The sequence below is a fragment of the Myxine glutinosa genome, chromosome 1, assembly GCF_964187855.1.
Source record: "Myxine glutinosa chromosome 1, kmMyxGlut1.1, whole genome shotgun sequence".
Taxonomy (NCBI): Eukaryota; Metazoa; Chordata; class Myxini; order Myxiniformes; family Myxinidae; genus Myxine; species Myxine glutinosa.
The window spans coordinates 192839860-192860200 of record NC_136261.1 but is presented as its reverse complement, the minus strand read 5'-3'; the positions used below and the strand labels follow the sequence as shown (position 1 = coordinate 192860200).

The 20341-nt window shown below is 42.1% G+C and overlaps 1 protein-coding gene across 1 annotated transcript in view; it reads left to right on the top strand.

The window, feature by feature from the left end:
* The window catches only part of ZMYND11 (zinc finger MYND-type containing 11), a 159512-nt gene extending 144702 nt beyond the window's left edge, over window positions 1-14810 (top strand). The window contains exons 12-15 of the mRNA XM_068130009.2: window positions 8168-8239; window positions 11702-12028; window positions 12181-12354; window positions 12476-14810. Coding sequence (XP_067986110.2) covers window positions 8168-8239; window positions 11702-12028; window positions 12181-12354; window positions 12476-12598 — 696 coding nt within the window. The 3' untranslated portion in view covers window positions 12599-14810. The remainder of the gene's footprint in view (window positions 1-8167; window positions 8240-11701; window positions 12029-12180; window positions 12355-12475) is intronic.
* Window positions 14811-20341: the final 5531 nt, after the last annotated feature.

Sequence of the window (20341 nt, the reverse complement as noted above, 5' to 3'; positions counted from 1 at the left end):
TTTATTTCTTGGTATTTATATGTACTAGGGCATGCCCGTACGTGGGTGCCCGTTCCTTGCCAAAAAAAAACAAAAACGCTACCCGTACGCTCTACCCCGCCCGTACGCCCGTACGCCCGTAAACAAAAAAAACAACGCTCTTCGCTTCCGCCCTTCGCTCTGACTGAATTGGGAGAAATAATGCGCATAAGAAATGGAGAAATTATTATTTTCTCCGGAAGAAATCGAATTACGAACCGTAATGGCGCACGCGCTCGGCTCGACTCGCTCTCACATCGGCCACGCCTACGCAACAAAGCGTTCTGTCTTCTGTGATTGGCTGCCGGAAGTGAAGTCTTCACTGTCCGGAAGGTCGCAAATCGCAGTTACGATGAATCGCAAATTAGTTTTAATTAGTTTTAAAACATAGTTTAACGGCAACATAGTTTTCCAACGTGAAATAAATGAATACGCTCTCAAATGTGCCGTCCGAGGCAGAGTCTGTTCGCCACGTTCGGCACACGTGATAGCTCGCTGCTCTCTGATTGGTTGAATCGTTTTTTGGACATAGCTCGGTAACTACTTCTCCGATTAATATGAAACCTTGAAAAGGCACATCCTCGGGTCCCCAGCAATATACCTGGCAAGTTTAAAGTATATCGGACCGGTAGTTGTCGAGAAACAGCGGTCACAGACAAACATACATACATACATACATACAAACATACAAACATACAAACATACAAACATACACACAGAGATTACTGGAATTATAGATAGAGATCTCTTTGTTTGCTTTACCATTGTAATGTACAATGCTTTACCATTGTAGAACAATAGCACTTTTTAGAGTCCCCCTTCCCCCTCCCATTTTAGGTCAGCATAAGTATTGGAACAGATGACTGACATGTGTTTCTTGGTGCATTGATTGTTCACACAAAAGAGCTGTGAATGTTTCGTCTTCGTTTTAGCCTTTGCCTTTGTCTCGGGACTCTGCCTTTGGAGTCCGTTGGCATACACCAACATGAAGACCAGAAAACTGTCCATGAAAGAAAAGCAAGCAATTTGGAAGCTGAAAGAACAGAAAAATTCAATTAGAACCATCCCACAGAAATTGAGCATAGCAAATACAATTTGGAATACAGTGTCTTCAGGAAGTATTCACACCCTTTGATTTTTTTTCACATTTGGTCGTGTTACAGCCTGAATATAAAATGCTTTAAATTTAGATATTTTGTCATTGAATGAATGAATGTTTCATTCCATTCATTTCATTTCCGGAGCATTCATATATTCATTTTGTAGTGTTACAGCCTGAATATAAAATGCTTTAAATTTAGATATTTTGTCATTGATCCACACATAACCCATCAGGTCAAAGTGGAATTTTCTTTGAAAAATCTTAAACAAAATAATTTAAAATGAAACAAAGAAATATCTATTTTACATAAGTATTCCAACCCCTGAGTCAATATTTCATAGAAGTGCCTTTGGTAGCGATTACAGCTTCACATCTTCTTGGTTTTATCTGTATCAGCTTTGCACATCTGGATTTGGGGAGTTCTCCCATGCTTCCTTCTTGATTTGCTCAAGCTCTGTCAAGTTGGATAGAGAGCATCGGTGAACAGCCATGCTCAAGTCTTTCCACTGATTCCCAATGGGATTAAAGTCTGGGCTTTGGCTGGGCCACTCAAGGACTTTCACGTTCTTGTTCTGAAGCCATTTGAGTATTGCTTTAGTTGTATGCTTTTGGCTTTGTCCTGTTGTAACATAAAGCTCCATCGCAGTCTCAGGTTTTTTGCACTCTGAAGCAGGTTCTCTTCGAGGATTTGCCTGTATTTGATCCACTCATTGTTCCCTCTATGTTCCTCATTGTTCTTTTTTTTTTTTTTTTATTGTTCGCTCTATGCTTCCAAGTCTTCCAGTTCCTGCCACTGAAAAATATCCCCATAGCATGATGCTACCACCACCATGCTTCATGATAGGGATGGTATTAGATGGGTGATGAGCTGTGCTCGGATTTTGCCAGACATAGCACTTTGATTCAGGTCAAGTAGTTCAATTTTCGTCTCGTCAGACCACAGAATATTTTGACTCATGTTTTCTGTCTTTCACGTGCCTTTTTGCAAACTCCAGGCATGCATTCATGTTCCTTTTTCTCAGGAGTGGCTTCCGTCTGTCCATTCTCCCATAAAGCCTAGATTTGTGCAGTGCTGCAGAGACTGTTGTCCTTCTGGCAGGTTCTCCCATTTCACCCAAGGAACTCTGTAGTGCTGTCAGAGTGGTCATTGTTGGGTTGTTGGTCACCTGCCTGACCAAGGTCTTTCTTGCCCGGTTGCTCAGTTTTATTGTACAGCCAGGTCTAGAAACAGTCTGGGTAGTTCCAGATTCTTTCCATTTCCCAATTATCGAGTTCACTGTGCTCTTGGGAACTTTCAACACTCTAGAAATTGTTTTCTACCCTTCCCCAGATCTATGCCCTCTCACAAATCTATCTCGGAGTTCTACGTACAGTTCCTTGGACTTCATAGTAGAGTTTCTGCTCTGAAATGCACTGTCAACTGTAGGACCTTATATAGAAAGGTGTGTTTCATTCTAAATCATGTCCAATCAATTGAATTGGTGACAAGTGGACTCCAATCAAGTTGTTGAAAGGATAATCAAAGGAAATTGGATGCACCTTAGCTCAATTTGGAGTGTCGTAGCAAAAGGGTTGAATACTTATTCACTCGAGACAGTTAAGCTTTTCAGTTTTAATTATTTTGTAAAAAGTTCTAAAAATAAACCAAAAAAAATAGAAATGTGAAAGTGTGGAGAAAGGAAGGAACTGCATATGATCCAAAGCATACTGCGATATTAGTGAAGCATGGTTGAGGTAGTGTCATGGCTTGAGATTTAATGGCTGCCTCTGGAAATGGTTCACTCATCTTTATTGATGATGTAACTAATGATGACGGCAGCTGAATGAATTCGGATGTGTACAGAAACATTTTGTCTGCCTGTGTACAAGAAAATGCCTCCAAACTCATTGGGTGGTGCTTCACCAGGCAGAAGACAATGACCAAAACACACTGCCAACGCAACCAAAGAGTTCATCAATGGAAAAAGTGGAAGGTTTTAGACTGGCAAAGTCATTCTCCTGATTTAAATCCAATGGAGCATGCATTTCACTTGCTCAAGAGGAGACGAAAGTAAGAAACCCCCCAAAACAAAGGATATGCAACCAAATACGAACTATTATAATACCTTAATTTACTTTAAGTTAATCCGTTCCAATACTTGTGTTAACCTGGATCTCGTGAGATCTTGCCGGCGACGGCATGGTTCTTTGAAGCTGTACACGTTCTCCACGTTTTCGAAGTTAAGTAATTGTTCACAATTGTATTTTTGTCGAAACTATTGATCTTTTGGTGTGTGTACCTATAGTGTATCCCGAGGAAGATTCTCGGTGTTAATCTTTCATAAATTAATCGTTTCTGTTTGCCCCGCATGTGCGGCCTTGTAGCCTGAGGCTTCCTCCGTCGAAGTTTGTTCACTTAAGTTTCTTCCTTCGCTGTTTTTGCTTGGTTCTTAGATTTTTCCCTTCTCCCCCGAACTTCCCCGAACATCTACTTTGTCTAACGTTTTAACCCCCCCCCCCCCCCCAAAAAAAAACAAAAAAAACAACAACAACATTTATTTCCCTTTCTCCATGTGTGCTGTTGTCTAATCATGTGCTTCTGTCCACGTGCGCTGTCTTGCCCCGCCCCCATTATCTCCTTGCCTTCCACCTTTTGCCCTGTTCACGTGACTCGTGGTTGTCCCTCTAGGCCCTCTCCCCATTGGTATTTTTGTGAATATAAGATTGTTCTTCACGGTTCTGTTTAAATATGTTTAAACTTTCCCTTGCAGTGTTTTATTCAGTGGTGTATTACAACACGCTGTTTTTCTTCCTATTCAAAAGGCTTTTTTCAATTTCCTCTTCAAATCACTCGACTTCAAAAAAATATTCAATCTCTTACAATTCTTCCTCACTACATGCTCTAAATTCACATTCATTCCACCCCTCCTCTATTATTCTTCAACGGATCTCTAACTTGAAAATCACAAGAAATCAAATTTGTTATAAATGTTCGTCTTTCATGAATCATCCACTTTCTAAAGTCCCCCCTTTCCCCTCCCCTCCAAATCTCCCCTCTTGCCCCTCCCCTCCTAAACTCCCCCCTTGCCCCTACCCTCCTAAACTCCCCCCTCGCCCCTCCCCTTCAAAACTCCCCCCCAACCCTTCCCCTTCAAATCTCCCCCCCTACCATCCCTCTCCAATTCTCCCCCCTCCCCCCTCCTCCTCAAAGCTGCCTCCTCCCCACTTCATCTCCCTTCTATCTCATACCTCCACCTCCCCCAACCTTCTACTTCCCTCTGCCCCCCCACCCCCCTCAAACAACCCCTCACTGTGCCTCATCCCATCATCATCAAACCTTTCGTCCTCCTCATCCTTCCCTTTCTTGTAACTCTTCTGTAATCTCTGACACACTATCAACTGCTCTCCCTACCTCCCCTCTCATCCTTCATCTAACCTTACCCCTCCCTTCCCCTGTCCTGCACCCGATGCTCCCCCTCTCTCCTCATTAACGGTATGGACCTCAAACATCCGGGGCCTTCGCTCAAACCTGATTGATCTCTCCATTCAGGTTGCTTCTGACAATCCAGACTTGATCTGCTTAACAGAAACTTTCCTCCTTCAAGATGTCTCTGATTCCTTAATATCTCTTCCTGGTTACTCCCTCCTCCGGTATGATAGACCTGAGCCTCGTCCTGGTGGTGGGGTTGCTATCTTTATCAAAAACTCTCTTCCTCACTCTCCTTGCACTGCCCTCTCTCCACCCCACCCCCAGGAGTACCTCTGGCTACGGCTTCCTCTCCGCTCCCACCTTTTGTTCATATGTGTTCTGTACCATCCTCCAAACAGTGATGACTCCATTTACATTTCGCTGTCTGACAACATGGACCAACTTCTATCAACTCATCCAAACTCTCTCTTCCTCATATGTGGCGACTTCAACTGTCATCATGCCAGCTGGCTGGGTGTGGGTTCCTCTCTCACCAGAAATGCTACCTCAGCAAAGGACTTCTGCGACTCATTGGGACTGACACAATCTGTCAATTTCCCGACCCGGATCTCAGTCAATGGAGTATCTTCTCTTCTAGACTTGGTTATGACAAACTTCCGTGCAAATGTCTGCTGCTCTTCTTCTGCTCCAATCGGTTCTTCTGATCATGTGCTTGTTAAAGTGGACATCTCTCTGGCCATTCTCAGAGAGCCTCCTCAGCGCCGACGAGTCTGGCATTTCACTCAGGCTGACTGGCACGGTCTGCAAGCAGCCATCAATCATCTGGACTGGTCTCCCATCTCCACTGCCTCTGACATCAATTCTTCCTGGGAATTCTTCCAAAGCAAACTGCTCTCTCTCATGCACAGATTTATCCCATCTCGTCTTCAGTTGTCTTACCCTTCCTCCCGTCCATGGTACACTGAATCGTGTGGTGAGGCAGTTGCCCTGAAACAACTTGCCTTTGCCTCTTGGAAGGCAAATCCAACTGAAGGCAATCTCAGTTCCTTCCACCAAGCTCGGAACAAGTGTGTGTCTACCCTCAGGAGTGCCAGGAAACACTCTCTCTCCACACTCAAGAATGAACTCTCAAACCTGTCTCCTTCCTCCAAATCCTGGTGGCGTCTGGTCAAATCCGTTTCTGGTGTTTGTTCTCCCTCCATCCCCTCCCTTACCTCAAATGGCTACACAGTTGACACCGCACGTGACAAAGCCGAATGCCTCAACTCTGTGTTTGCCTCAAAATCTTGTGTCCCAAACCCATCTCTCTCTGTTCCCACCTTACCCAGTCGAACCCAACTGCTCCTGGACTCTGTGTCCTTCTCTCCTGACAAGGTGGAGAAGTTTTTGTCAAACCTCCACTCTGATTCTGCAACTGGACCAGACGGCATCAGCCCACGGTTCCTAAAATCCTGCTCTGCCGCTCTTTTTCACCCTCTCTCTGTTCTTTTCACCCTCTCTTTTGCTCAAGGTCATCTGCCATCATCTTGGAAATCAGCAAACATTACCGCTTTGCACAAAAAGGTGCAAAAACAGATCCTTGCAACTACAGACCAATCAGTCTGCTCCCAATTATCAGTAAAGTCATGGAATCCATCATTGCTTCGGATATCAAATCCTTCCTCTTCTCCAATGGCTTGATCTCTGATCATCAATTTGGATTCAGACCAGGTAATTCTACTCTGGACATGTTGCTTCTGCTGGCTCAACAATGGATGGAGGTCCTCAACGCCAAACAGGAAATCAGAGCTGTCTCCCTTGACATATCACATGCCTTCGATACGGTCTGGCACCCAGCTCTGCTCACCAAACTCTCCTCCTATGGTATCCATGGAAATCTCCACGCATGGCTTGCGGACTTCCTCTCTGGTCGTAGTCAACGTGTGGCCCTGAATGGATTTCTCTCATCTCCCCTTCCTGTTCTGGCTGGAGTTCCCCATGGTAGTGTTCTGGGCCCTGTGCTATTTCTGGTCTTCATCAATGATCTCTCCGATTCTCTGGAAAATCCTCTCTATCTTTTTGCTGATGACTCCACTATCTGCCGCTCCATTCCTCATCTCTCAGATCGGCAGTCTGCAGCCTCCTCACTCTCTGCAGACCTGGACAAAATCACAGACTGGTCAAACAAGTGGAACATGTCTTTCAATCCTGACAAATCTCACACTCTTACTATGTCTCTCTGAAAAGACCGACTGGAAAACCCTCCCATCTACCTTCTCAACAATCCTCTCCAGGAAGTTCTGTCGCTCAAGCTTTTGAGTCTCACTATCTGCCATGATCTTTCTTGGGAAAACCACATTTCCAAGCTGGCCTCCAAAGCCAGTCGCCGACTGGGCATCCTCCGTCGTGCGAAGTCCTTCCTTGGCACACCTGAGCTCCTCACCACATACAAGGCTTTCATCCGCAGGTCAATGGATTACTGTTCCCCCCTCTGGGCCGGTGCTCCTGCCTCACACCCAGCTCGGCTTCATGCTGTTGAAACCAAAGCTTTCAGAATCATTGTAATCTCCTGCGATGAAGCTAACTCCGAGGGCCTTTCACTCACTCACCGCAGGCAGGTTGGTGATCTTTCTGTCTTCTACCGACTCCTCTCCGGCCTTGCTCCCCCAGCTCTCTCTGTGCTCTGTCCCCCTAATATTCCTACAGGTCGCACAAGATCTGCCAGCAACCCTCTCATGGATAAACTGCCAAAATCTAGGCTCTCTGCTCACCTTCACTCTTTCATTCCTCTTTTCTCCCGCCTCTGGAACAAACTCCCCCACTCCCCTCAATCCCACTTCTCCCTCCAGGTCTTTAAAACAGGTGTTCATCACCATCTCTTATCTTCCCCCATCCAAAACCTTGATCTTTTCTACCCTCGCTAATTCACCCCAGATACACTTTTTTGAAATTCCAACTTCTTTCCTTGAAGTCCTTGCAGTGTCCATATGTTTTATACCTCTCCCACCTCCCCCCAAGCCCTGTCCCTTCCACATTTCTCTCGATGTCCCTGCTCTCAAATGTTGTTTGTGTCCTTCCCCCTCTCTCCCCATCTTGTCTACCGCTCCCCTTATTTTGTGTCTTATGTGTCGGTTTGACTTTTTGTGTGATTAATATTAGCTCTTTCACGAGCCTCGATCTTGTATACAAAAAAGAAAACCTGAAATGGGTGGACTAAACATAAAAAGTGCTGTTGTTATACAATGGTAAAACATATGTACATAAAAATTCCGAGAATAAAAGCTGACCTTCTGTACTCTTGTCTCATATTCATCGTTGGAACAATGCACCCTCAGCCGAGTACCCAACATGGCAAGTAGTTACCCATCAAGGAATGTAACCTTTGCTAAAATAAGCTTTAGCAGCATTGACGCTCTGTAAGAGTATGGTACATTGATAACAATGATGATGATGAGGTGTCAGTATATTTGATCAAATATGTGTGACCAAATTAATATACTGTGCTTCCTTCATCCTTGTTTTAGTGCTTTGTAATTTTCTCATAAATTCAAGTTTTTTTTGTCTTTCTTTCTCCCACCTTTTCTATGTTTTATATACCTTTTCTCCCCTCCTTTTTAAACGATGAACCTTAATGCTGTTGAAATTGTTCCATTCCACAGAGCAAAAGCCACCATGATTTAAAACATAAGAAGATTTCTCGCCTCTCCAAGCCTGAGAGGGCTCCTAAGGAGGTAGGTCGTGCTTGCTGATAGTCTTTGTACCATCATTGTTTTTTATTGTATGTATTATTTGTATTATGTTTTATCAATGAAAAATCAGAAAATATAATTTTCTGTCGGTGGGATGGGTCATGGAGTGGACGCACTGCCAACCTATAGTTTATGTCATGAGAATAAAGACATAACACAGGGGACAATCCTTGAGATCACCAACAGGAAGACAAATGTTTGGCAGCCAACTTTACGCACCAAATGTTAAGAATGGAGCATCGTAGAATAACTAAAAATATCCTATCTTGACCAAACTAGATGTAATGCAAGGATACTTTTTTCATATATAACCTACTGACTATACTCTACGATTTGGAAAGTCCAGTGTTGTGCTGTTGTATTCAGTAATGCTGGAATAAAGATTAAAATTTCAATAATTGCTTGCTCGTGTAAATGTCTGTCAAGCACAGTCGCAAGCAACACAGAAAAATTTAAATATGTCCTCCTATGAACCAAGGAAAATTATTTAAAAGCAGAAATACGGTTGAGAAAGGCAAAATAGGTTTATCCAGATCTGTAGTGCTGTAATGTAACTCCACATTACTTTTTGTTAGATTCTTATCATTTGTCTGATTGCACTTCATGAAATTTGTATCAAATTTGGGATTTTTTGGTTTTCCTTTCTGATTTTCATCACTCATGTTTGGCAGGTATCCTATCCTTTGCTTGGATGCTAAAGGTCGGCATTGAAGAGAGATTGATGCCAATTAATGACAGTTTGTTGAACCAAAGTAAATACACTGGAATTAAAGCCGCCAGTAGTTAACTACAGTGTCAATAACAGAGCCAGTGATTTTTCCATTTCGAAAAAGTGCCTTGTTCGTTTACAGAAAAACCTAAATTCCATTTTACGTCGTCAATGAAAAAATAAGCATTTATTTGTGCACTTGCTTTGGTAAAAAAATACTATTTTCCTCGAGTCTCCAAACCTAAAATCGTCCACGGCCCCTGGCAGTTGTATTTCTCCATCAGTGTGACATATAAATGTGAGAAATAATGAAATGAAGATGAGATTTAAAAAATGGCAGAGAGGTAAAATGTGAAAAATGGATCCATAGGAGGTAACACTTTAAACTTCATTACCCATCTAGTAATAATCATTCATCTTGATTACTATGTCCATGTATGCTCGCCTACAAAGGAAGTATGCCGACGTGACATTATGTACATTGACGTAAACACACCAGGATTGTCTTTACCCCGCACACGGAAAAGTGAAAAACCGGCTTAGGTAATTGGTTCACTTCTGTCTGTCCATCCGTCCGTCCACGACTGTCAGGTTATGATCCAGGAACAACTTAATTTCAATTGACATATTTTGAACACAAATCGGAAAACAAACCTGTAGTTTAGCAGTACTTTGGTTCGGAATTCATCCCGATCGCACATGCGCAAAGAGGAGTAAGATGAAAGAATTTCTCTTTGTCTGCCTACCTGGCAGTCAAACAAAATTGAAAATCATTCCAAACAGGAAACTTGTTTATTTTTGAGGACATCATAAAGGAAACAAACAACGTACGAAGAACCAATGTAACATATTAAATAAGGTGGTGTAAAAGGCTGCACTTTCAAAATCAATTTTTATGTCCTTTACGATCTTTATTTTATTTCAATTGAATTATATACTTGAACATTGTAGGACAAAAATCGACTACTTACTGCTTCCAAAAACCCCCCATTTTGCAGTACTTGGACATGTTACATAAGGTGATGTATAAGACTGCATCAACGGCGCTAAACTTGCGGAATTTTTTTAATACGACCGGAAGATCATCTACAAGTGGAGTGGCAAGAGCTAATAAAATCATGATTTTATTTCAACTAAATTGTATACTTGAACACTGTGTGGGGGTAAGGTGTTGTATGAACTCTCTCGTTACTTGCAAAATCGAAGATTTTTCAAGTATACACAAAGAATTAAGTTAAGCACCCCTACACAACGAATTAAGGTAAGCACCCCCTAATATATATTCTTTGTGTATATGTATACATTGGCATATATTCTAAGGTATGTGAGATCAAATAATGATTGGTATGACATTAGCAATTATCCATTGATGAAATTGAGTGATCAAAGTGAAAAAAAGTGATTGGTTGAGTCAGTGATCCGATCACGTGGGTCCTACACACGTTATTGACGCAAAGATCGCTAGAGGTCTTCTCAGAACAATGACTGTACGTTAGAAAACATAAACGTCATCCACACTGTCCGTGATGGACCTATAGCTCCATACTTAAATTGAGGTGAAAATATGCCTAAAATTCCCAAAAAATTTCACCTTAAATTATTCAGAATAAAATATTGAAAACGGCATGATTGTTATGTTTTTATGTGACCATAATATCACTTCTCCAGAAAATATAGCAATATCATGGGTATATTACACTGTTTTGACGACAACAAACTTGTAATGTGCGAGGTTGTAAAAAAACGGGGGGGGGTGCTTAACTTAATTCTTTGTGTATATATTGGTTGGTCTTGTGCGTTATTCTGTCTGTCTATTTGTCTGTCAATCACCTACAGGTCACAATTTTAAACCGATCTTCACAAAACTTCACCACATGGTAGAGTTGGTCATATGGACGAAGCCTATTGAGTTTGAGGTCAAAGGTCATCTTGAGGTCAAATTTCTAAAACTGTCATTTTTCATCTGAAAAATCATCACTTTGCATCTGACTAACTTGACAATTAAACAGCAATTACATCGTGTATCACTTAATTGGGAAAGCAACTATTTTGAGGTCAAATGTCAACTCAAGGTAAAACTTCTAAAATCTATTTTCATCTGAAACATCTTCAATTTTCATCCGATTGACTTGAAACATAAACAGCAATTACATAGTGTATCACTGAATTGGGAAACCAACTATTTAAAGTAAAAATGTCAAAGGTGAACTCAAGGTCAAACTTCTAAAACCATCAATTTTCATCTGAAAAATCGTCAATTTTCATCTGGCTGACGATGATTAAACAGCAATTACATAGTGCATCACTGAATAGGGCAACCAACTATTTAAGGTAAAAAGGTCAAAGGGCAACTCAAACTCAAACTTCTACTATCATAAATTTTAATCTTAAAAATCTTCAATTGTAATCCTTAGATTAATAAGATTGAACCGAACTATGATCAAGATCATCAATTTTAATCTTAATGAAATGGACAATTTGATGTATCCATGGCAACTTTTTTTGGGGGAGGGGTGGATTTTGCAAGTATCGTGCTCGGCATGATGTCTTGTTTTTTTATTATTGTTGACAATCTCAGGTGTTTGGACGATTTTTCACCGTAAAAAAAATAATTTACTCTAAGATGCACGCATTTAAAAAAAAAAATTTTGGTCAGATTCAGTTTTCTGTGATCACATAAAATCACTGGCTGTACAATAACTGTGGGTGTTTCTTTTCATTTTTCATGTACCCAGTTTAAAAGGACCATCAGCAACATTACACAGGCTCGGAGAGATGATCTGGAGGTAGAGGCAGTCAGTTCAAGCCAAGAGGTCCCACCCAGTTGCTCTCCGGTTCCAGCACTTGAGCGGTTATCAGTTAGCACTCAGACTCGTCGAGTGGTTGGCAACTGGTCTGCTGGTGGGAGGCCAGTTCATCGCGGTACTCAGACCGGTGGTGAACTGCCATGTCAGGGGGCTTGTCATGACAAGTATGCAAAGGTGTTTGGAGAGTTCAAGGAGCGGATGGCTTCAGAGAGACGTCGTGAGGCTGAGTGCATGGTACACGAGGCCACCGAGAAGGTCAGATTGTGCTTTACTGATGTAGTTTGTAGATCAACAAATTTATATTTATATGCAGTCGCCACTATAGTGGCTGTAAATAGTACAATCTTGTCTCTCTGCGTACTTGCAGCTGTCACAATGATTAATTTAAATGTGTCTGATGCTTCCAGCTCCGTGGAGAGTTGGAGGAAGAGAAGAGACAAGCAGTGAGCAGCATTCAGGCTGAGACAGACAGGAAGAGTCGACATATTAAGGAGAAATGCAAAGAGGAGTTTTTGGAGGAGATCAAAAAATTAGCTGCTCAACACAAGCAGATGATTTCTCAAACCAAGAAAAAGCAGTGGGTAAGTCTCATCACAACTGCATATTCTATTATTTACGCCATCTCACAACTGATGCAATACCTTTTATTTCTCAAAGTTGTTCACCATGTCATAGTAATACTGATTTGCTATCCATTACCAGTGCTACAACTGTGAGGAGGAGGCAATGTACCACTGCTGCTGGAACACCTCCTATTGCTCCACAAAGTGCCAGCAGGAACATTGGCATGCAGAGCACAAGAGGACCTGCCGTCGCAAACGCTGAGATAAATGGTCTCCCCTGCTTTTCTCTCCAATTCTTTGCTTCCTTTCCCCCGCCCCGCATTCTCAACCTCCAATTATTTGGTTCCACACTCTGCCCAATGCCCAGCTACGTCTTACCTTCAATGGATAAGTTGACCCGACCATATCCTTTCCAGCTAATTCGCTGTCCTGAGGCCAATCACTCACAGACCTACGGCGAGGAATCACGCCTGGTGGGTAGGTGGCTACTCCAGGGCGCATGGCCAAGTTGCCTCACTTTTACTCCCATTCCTGATGCTGCTCTGGATTCCTCTCCACCTTCCTGAACGGTTGATCAGCCACTTATTGCAAGTGTCAAGAAGAGGAGTATGAACCAGACTTTTCTTTTTTTTTACCTATTGTGTAGGTTTTCGTTTGACGAACATTTCAAATCGCAACAGTTGTGATGACAAGCATTTCAGGAGGTTGTACAAAGTGGTTTTTGTCAGCATTTTGTTGACAGTTTAAATGAAGGTAGAATGAGGCACAGCACATAATCTTATTGTACTCGGACCACGTCTCAAGCAAAAGCTATCACAAGTTATTAGACATGCATGCGTTTGCATACTCGTGATTTATACTCGGGATGACAGTTTTATATTGATGGATGTGTAGGCACGTAACCTGGTCAGCAAGTATTGCTGTCGTTACACTCTAACGTACAGCGGGCGTTATTGTCGATAACATTTCATCAAAATCCCACGTCGTTTGAGATGGGCTTGCTCTTTTCATGTCCGAACTTTTACACACGGTTGAGGTCTTATTAATGTATTAGTCAGATGGAAAACGATGTAAATGAGCGATATTTTTTCCTCCACCCCTCGTCTCCCTCACCTCACCTCTTGCCTCCCCCCTCTTCTACCCCCAACAATTGTAACTTGCTTTTTTGAAGAAAAAAAAATTCTGGTATTTTTTATCTACAGTGTAGTTAGTACTTGTCGAATGGTGTATAACTAGGCTGGTTGTATTTGCTTTGCATCTGTTTTTAGGGTTGTCTTGAATTTTACTACTTTGCTTGTTTTTTAATCAGTGTATGCATCTATGCCTTTGTAAATAGCTTTACTGTGAATTGTTCTATCTGAAGAAAAAAAAACAACAAAAAAACAACAACAAGAAGAAGAAGACAAGACAGAGTCCTGATGGGCTCTGTTTTACCAAATTTGAGGCCAGCTTGTTGTACAGTGTGATCGAGTGACATATATTTTCCTAAAAAAGAAAAGTTTATTTAAAAAGAAAACAGCCAAAACTTTGTCAGGTCTATCTTATTGGGGAGGTTAATGCGCAAGTCAAATTTCATATATTCGCAGGATTTTGTTGAGGGAATTTTGAATCTGTAAACTTGTATACCGATTCCGATGCATTATTTCCTGAAGTTCACGTCGTCGCTCCCTGTAATCGCATCACCAGCATATGATGCCAGTAGATTAGTTGGTTGTACTATTCGGTGACTCCCAGTTCCATTCCACTGTTTGATCCGGTATAGTCTGTGCAGCACAATCGATGACTATTTGCCTACTTATCAGATTTTGGCAAATGTGTGTGTGTGTTGCGTTTAAAGCGGTGTTGTTGGTTCCTGCCCGGGTAAGAGCAGGCATTTGGTGTGATGTTACATTAGTTTGTATCAATCTCGTAGTGAAATCATCACTTCATCCAAATTCTATTAGCCATCAATTGCAGTTCATCTCTGTGATGTACCAGGCATAAACGAGCTTTGTAAATTGCCTTCGGCATTTCTCTATTCCCGCTTCAGTGTTTCTAATGATCTCTCTATCTCTTTATTCCTATCTCTATCTATCTTCATCTGTGTTGCATTATTGCTTGAAGAAATTTCATATGTGATGGAAATCGAGATACTGACTGATTATTATCAGGCCTTTCCCACATTCAAGAACTGATCTTGGTTTAGATACGATTCCTTATTGATACTGAGGAATTGGATGAATGGTGACGGCATTGTATCTTTAGCGTCAAGTCTACATTGCACCATTTTAGTCGGACTGCACATTGCACCTTTTTAGGTTATCAACTTGTTATCCAAACCATCAAACCATTGTACAACTGAAGCATCATCTTGTGCTTATGTATTGAATGCTTAAGTTTTTTTATTTTAAATATGCTGCGGCATGTCATGCGCCTGCTTAAAGGAAGTTGTGTCAATAAACAAAAGCCATCAATTGATGGCTTGCTGGCCTTTAGACACCGAGCTATCACCTATAATGTAGCGATGTAGTTGAAAATATCATTTATTTAAAAAACAAATTGTTTGAGAATGTGTTGCAATAGCACAGATCATAGAGGTATGTACACTCACCTGAGAGCTGTCTAGCCTGGGATTGAATCTCAACACAGCTACAAACTGTCATTCTGGTGTTTCACAGACGCGAAGATGGATCAATGCCTGTGTGCGGTCCTTCGGAGGGACGTTAAGCCAGAGGGGCTGCCTGCCATCACTGGGGGTGTTGCTTGATAAGGGTATCTTTCATGAAGAATAGGCGAGTTATTGCCAGCACCCTGAACAAAATAAATGGAGGTCCAGTCTGCCAACATTGGTAGTTGGTGGATCTTAAAGATCTGTTGGTGGTGTTTTTTGTGAAGAGTCCCCTAAATATTGCTTGGTGTCTTTCGTGAAGAGTAGGCGAATTATAGCCGGCACCCTGAAGAAATCTCAAATTATTGTCCAAACTGTCTTGCCAACGTACATGTGCCAAGCATGTCAGGTATGCCAACACCGCCCCCCTCCCGCCCCCCTTCCCACTGCTTCCCTGAGCATGAATTGAGAGGCCGTTTTCCTGCAGTAGATTGAAAGCAGGCTGATGTTGACGAAACTATGTACGATATAAATATAGCATTTAAAAACTATGCTGGCAGGTACTGGTGGAAATCCAGGTAATGTAAAATATGACATCAACAATAATATGCAAAGAACAGTCAAATATCATGTGAATTTAGCAAGCTGCTTGCTATCCGAATTATGGAACACACCCCAGATCATAGATGGCTTGTCACTCAAATGTAGGATACTCAAACGAAGGTAATCTGGGTGTGAAGTATGTAATTTGTTCAGGATGATGCTGATTGTTTGCCTACGCTTCGCAAGGTTTGACAGCAACGACAACACCAAATCTCGGTTCCTGCCGGACCTGAGGCCACCGAGCGTGGATAACGCCGAGACCCGGCAGGTTGCTCGTCCACTGTGAACACCATTTAGTCTACCAGATCCCCCAGGATCCTCCGTCTAATTACCATTTACTTGGGAATAACGTGGCTTTTGATGAAGGTGTATCTATTTGAATGTCCACACACCAAGAGCAATTTTGAATATTTAATTCTCCGGAGAAGATTCGCGCGAATACACCAAGGATTACAACAAAGTTTAACAATACCATACCGACGAATACACTCACAGATTCAACACAACGTGTCCAGCCAATCTTCGACCGATTCGGTTGAATCTAGTCCTTTTATAGTGTTGAGACAAAGCAAATTCTTCTGTGCTTTGAGGCGTCGGAATAAAAGATGAGAGGTCAAACGAGGGGTCAGGGATTTGAGGTAAGTTGTCGCCATGAGCATGGTAAACCATCTTGTTAATTCAACTCAAGCCATTTGAGATAAGCTTTTGAAGATGAAAGAAGTATACACATGGTGTTTTGTAGCGCCGGCACCAGAGAGAGAACTCTTGTCGGGCAAAACAGCTTTGTTCGTTTTTACATATCCCTTCCTTTCACAGATTATCAATGTAGACTTTATTCCTAAGTATGTCAAAACACAGCAGCACACAATCTTACTATAATTCACCAAATGTCCGTCTAGTATGGCGGCCATAAGCCATATTTTAAAACTTCATTCCACCCACCTTGTGTAAACCGACATCCCCAATAAGTTCATTAAGTGGACCCATTTGGACCATATTAGGAGGGCTGTCAAGTTCTCATGGTGTGCGGGGGTTTACGAGAATGCGATTAATGTCTGCTGGTGTCAGGGTCCAAACGCGTTTTCTTGAATTCTTAAAATCACACATAACTCTGCCAATAATGGACATAGAGGGTCGTGTGAGGTGTTAAAATGATCAGAGTACTTCCATACAATATGTAAGCTACAACCCAGCTGTCAGTGACATCTGCGGTTACCTCTGGGTCAAGAAATCTGTAAAAATGGTGAAATTTATATTTTGTTTTAGATTTTGATACATCATAAATGTCTTCATAACTCAGAGAATAAGGAAGGTATTGGTTTAATGTGTACTTTAAAAGTTTCCCAGTACACTGTGCAAAATAATGATACCACACAAATATATCTGATATTAATATTTCTGAGTTTAATACCGCAAAACCTAAGTGTACCCCATTATTTTCTTCATGGTATGCATACAACATAAGTTTGGATAAAGTCGATGTGATATTGGCAATTACTTCAGGTATAACATAGAGATAAATATCATGATTTTCGCGATTGCATTGCACATTATCAAGACTAAAGAGACCTTAATTAAAGATGCCTTAGATTATTTTGGGCACCTGTGGAGACATATATTTGGAATTATTTCATATTTCATTCATATCATGAAATGTCTTGGAATTATTCTTCCTTATTGGATCAAAGAAACCCTTTATTGGTGATGGCCCTAGCCGTGAAGTGATGAACTCTTCCAACAACCTTTTACCACGATCTTTTGCTGTCATCAGGTCTTCCTTCACGTTGTTTGGAGCAACATCATTTGTTGCTATACAAATCAACTCGTTCTCTTGACGTCCAAAAGGGTTGAAACTTTCAAGCTGGGTGACAAGTTTTTGGACATCATTCTCATCTCGTTTGAGCCTGGAGGATGAACCATCTTTGTGTGCAGTGGAAACAGCAGATTTCATCCGAGCAGTGTACGTGCATCATCAGCCAGTCGTGCTCTCTCACTGCAGGTAAGTAACCAGCGATTCATTGCTGACACTGAGCGAGTTATGCCAATGAGACCTCCCAATACTTTGCACATTTTGTTTACAAACTCCAGTGCCTGATCTGTCGAAACCTGGTTGAAATTCTCTGACCTGTGTTTGACAACAAAGTTTCCTGATGTGAACTCAGCCTGTACTTCTGGAGCAGTCTCATTCAGTTGTTGCATGTCTGCAAGATAGACGACTCCCCACCTGGTGTAGTTTACATGGTCGTACACAGCCATCAGTGGGAGCATTTCTTTGAACATTTCCAGGTGGAGCTCCCAGTTCCCATCCCTCTCAGCTCTAATAAAGCATAACAGTGTGCTTACGAAATCAAGATATTGCTTCCATAGCATGAACGTTGGATTGCTTGAGTTTTCTTCAATGAATTGGTCAAACTCGTGTAGTGATTGTTGCATTACTTTTGTGGATTTCTCCAGACAAGATGTCAGCTCTGATTCCTTGTCACTTTCGAGCACGTATTTCAGCTCTATTAATGCTTCGTGTTGTACAAGGTCATCACCCTTGCCAGTGTCAGTACGCCATACTTCATACTGCGTCCACAATAGTCTCCAGATTGCTTCTGTCATCAACTTGTGAGCCCTCACAGCCCTGTTCCAGCTCTTGCCATCCATGATTTTGTAGGCAGTTGTGTCAGTGTACACTCTTGACTCGTACATCACTTCCGGCAGACCCGAGTCTTTGAAGTGATGTCCAAGGGTCTTCAATAAGTTCAAGCCAATGTGAAAACCACCCAGTCTGACAATGACGTTCCGGAAATCGTCAGGATTATGCCAAATGAGTTCCTTGGCTTTGCAATACAAAGCCTCGTCAAATGTAATCACAACGTGTGGCTGTCCCAAGTGCTTAGTAATGGCCTGACATCTTGTGAGCACTGTTGCGATTGTATCCAACTCATGGGCTGGAGCTGGAATTATCGGCAAATATCCAGTGATACTCTGTGGACTATCTTTGTCTGAAGTTTTCTGATTGAATGCTGTCCAACTTGGAATCTTCTGGTTCTCTTGAGAGTTCTTTCTGGCACATAACCAGACAACATCTAGTAGGCGAGCTTCCTGTGAAACCACTTCGTCGCATGTCATGATGTCCGTGGACACTGGTGCTGTGAATTTTGGCAACTGTCGGGTTGGTTGTAGATTTACGGACTCAATTTCATTCAGCTGATGTGGAACAGACTTTGGAGACTTCTGTTTACCAATGACAGATGATGAATGGGGGATGTTTTCAGAGGGGCCACGCTGGAAAGCTGCCATCTGGGTCACATGAAATGTTCCCTTGCCATCCAAGGTTTCTTCTACAATGTCCAAGTTGTCAGCAGCAAACTGCACAAACCTTCCAGGAACAAGTGAGTTTGGAACAACAACATTGTCATTTTCATGAAAGAGTTCAAGTTGGTCTGCTGCAATTGTGGTATCTATTCTGCGTAGTGTATCATAGCTGACACAGTCGCCCATATTGTGCAGATATTGAACCAGAGTCTTCGACCTTGTCAGTTGATGTACAAAGAGAGCCGTACCAACATGCTTAGGTGTGAGTGTCTTACTGTTTGTTGCATGAAAGAGAATGGTTGCTCTAGTATTAAGGATGCGGTTGTGAACGTCGTCATCACAGTTCATTTCCAACTCTTCAGTTGAAGCTGCTTCGTCAGAGTTGGTATACAGCCATTTAAGGAGCAGGTACAGGCTATCAGGGACACATGTTTCTGCGGCAGAAATGTTGATATCATCATAGGTACCAATGCCCTTTACATGATCGAGAGCCGCTTTGATTTTGGTACACACATAGCTTAGTGCTTGAAAGAATAGTTGATCATGAGAAGGACCACAAGGCACATATTCTGAAGCATCTGTCATGGACGTTGTGGTTTCTGATGTTGTTCTCAAAGCCTCAATTGCATCTCCAATGGACAGGGCTGGAAACACTAACAATGGCTTTGATTTGTCACGTTGCTGCTTGAAGAGGATCCTGGATCCATAGTGCTTCTGTAGTTTCTGCTTTAATTGGTGGGATCGATATGATGTTGATTGTATGCCTTCATCATCGAGGAGTATACAGTAATGTGTGAGAACATCACTCATTGAGTACACATTGCCTGCATCAAAGCCAGCGTCAAGCATATGCGTCAGTTTTTCAAAAGCTTTTGCAAACTTGTCTGATGTGGTAGAATCCTGTACCTGTGCTGTAGCCGAGCTCAAACGTTCAGCCTTTATTTTGCATCTCCTGTGATAATGAGCCTCGAATGCTATCAAGTCATTCTGACCAATCAGACACTTGAGTTTATGGTCAGATTTGGCGATGTCTTGGATACAGTCATTGACTGCATGGGACATCACTTGGTGAAGATCTTTGCGAGACCTACTCTGGCAGAAGATGCAAGACTTACAATCAACACCAGGAACTACAGTCCTTGTCAGTGCAACACTGTGCTGTTCTGCTACCGGTGTTTCTGACATGACTGCTTTGCCAGAAACATGTTTCGATTGTCTGTCCTTCATACGCTTCAGGTTCAGTGAACTTGTGAAGGCGGCGTAACATGATTTGTGCCATTTACCACCCTTCTCAACTAGAATGTTAATATCAGGACTTAAACGCTCCAGTGCTATACTGTTGTCCCCAAGTGAAACACGTTCTGTGTGAGTAGCTTTTACCTTCTCGGCCCCAACAAATGATGCCTTCAAAATCGGAAGATGAGCATCCTGGCAGAAAATGCAAGCATCCCACTGAGTCTCAGAAATGCGCTGTTTCTTGGTAGGAACAGTTGCTATGGGTGGAATGTTGTC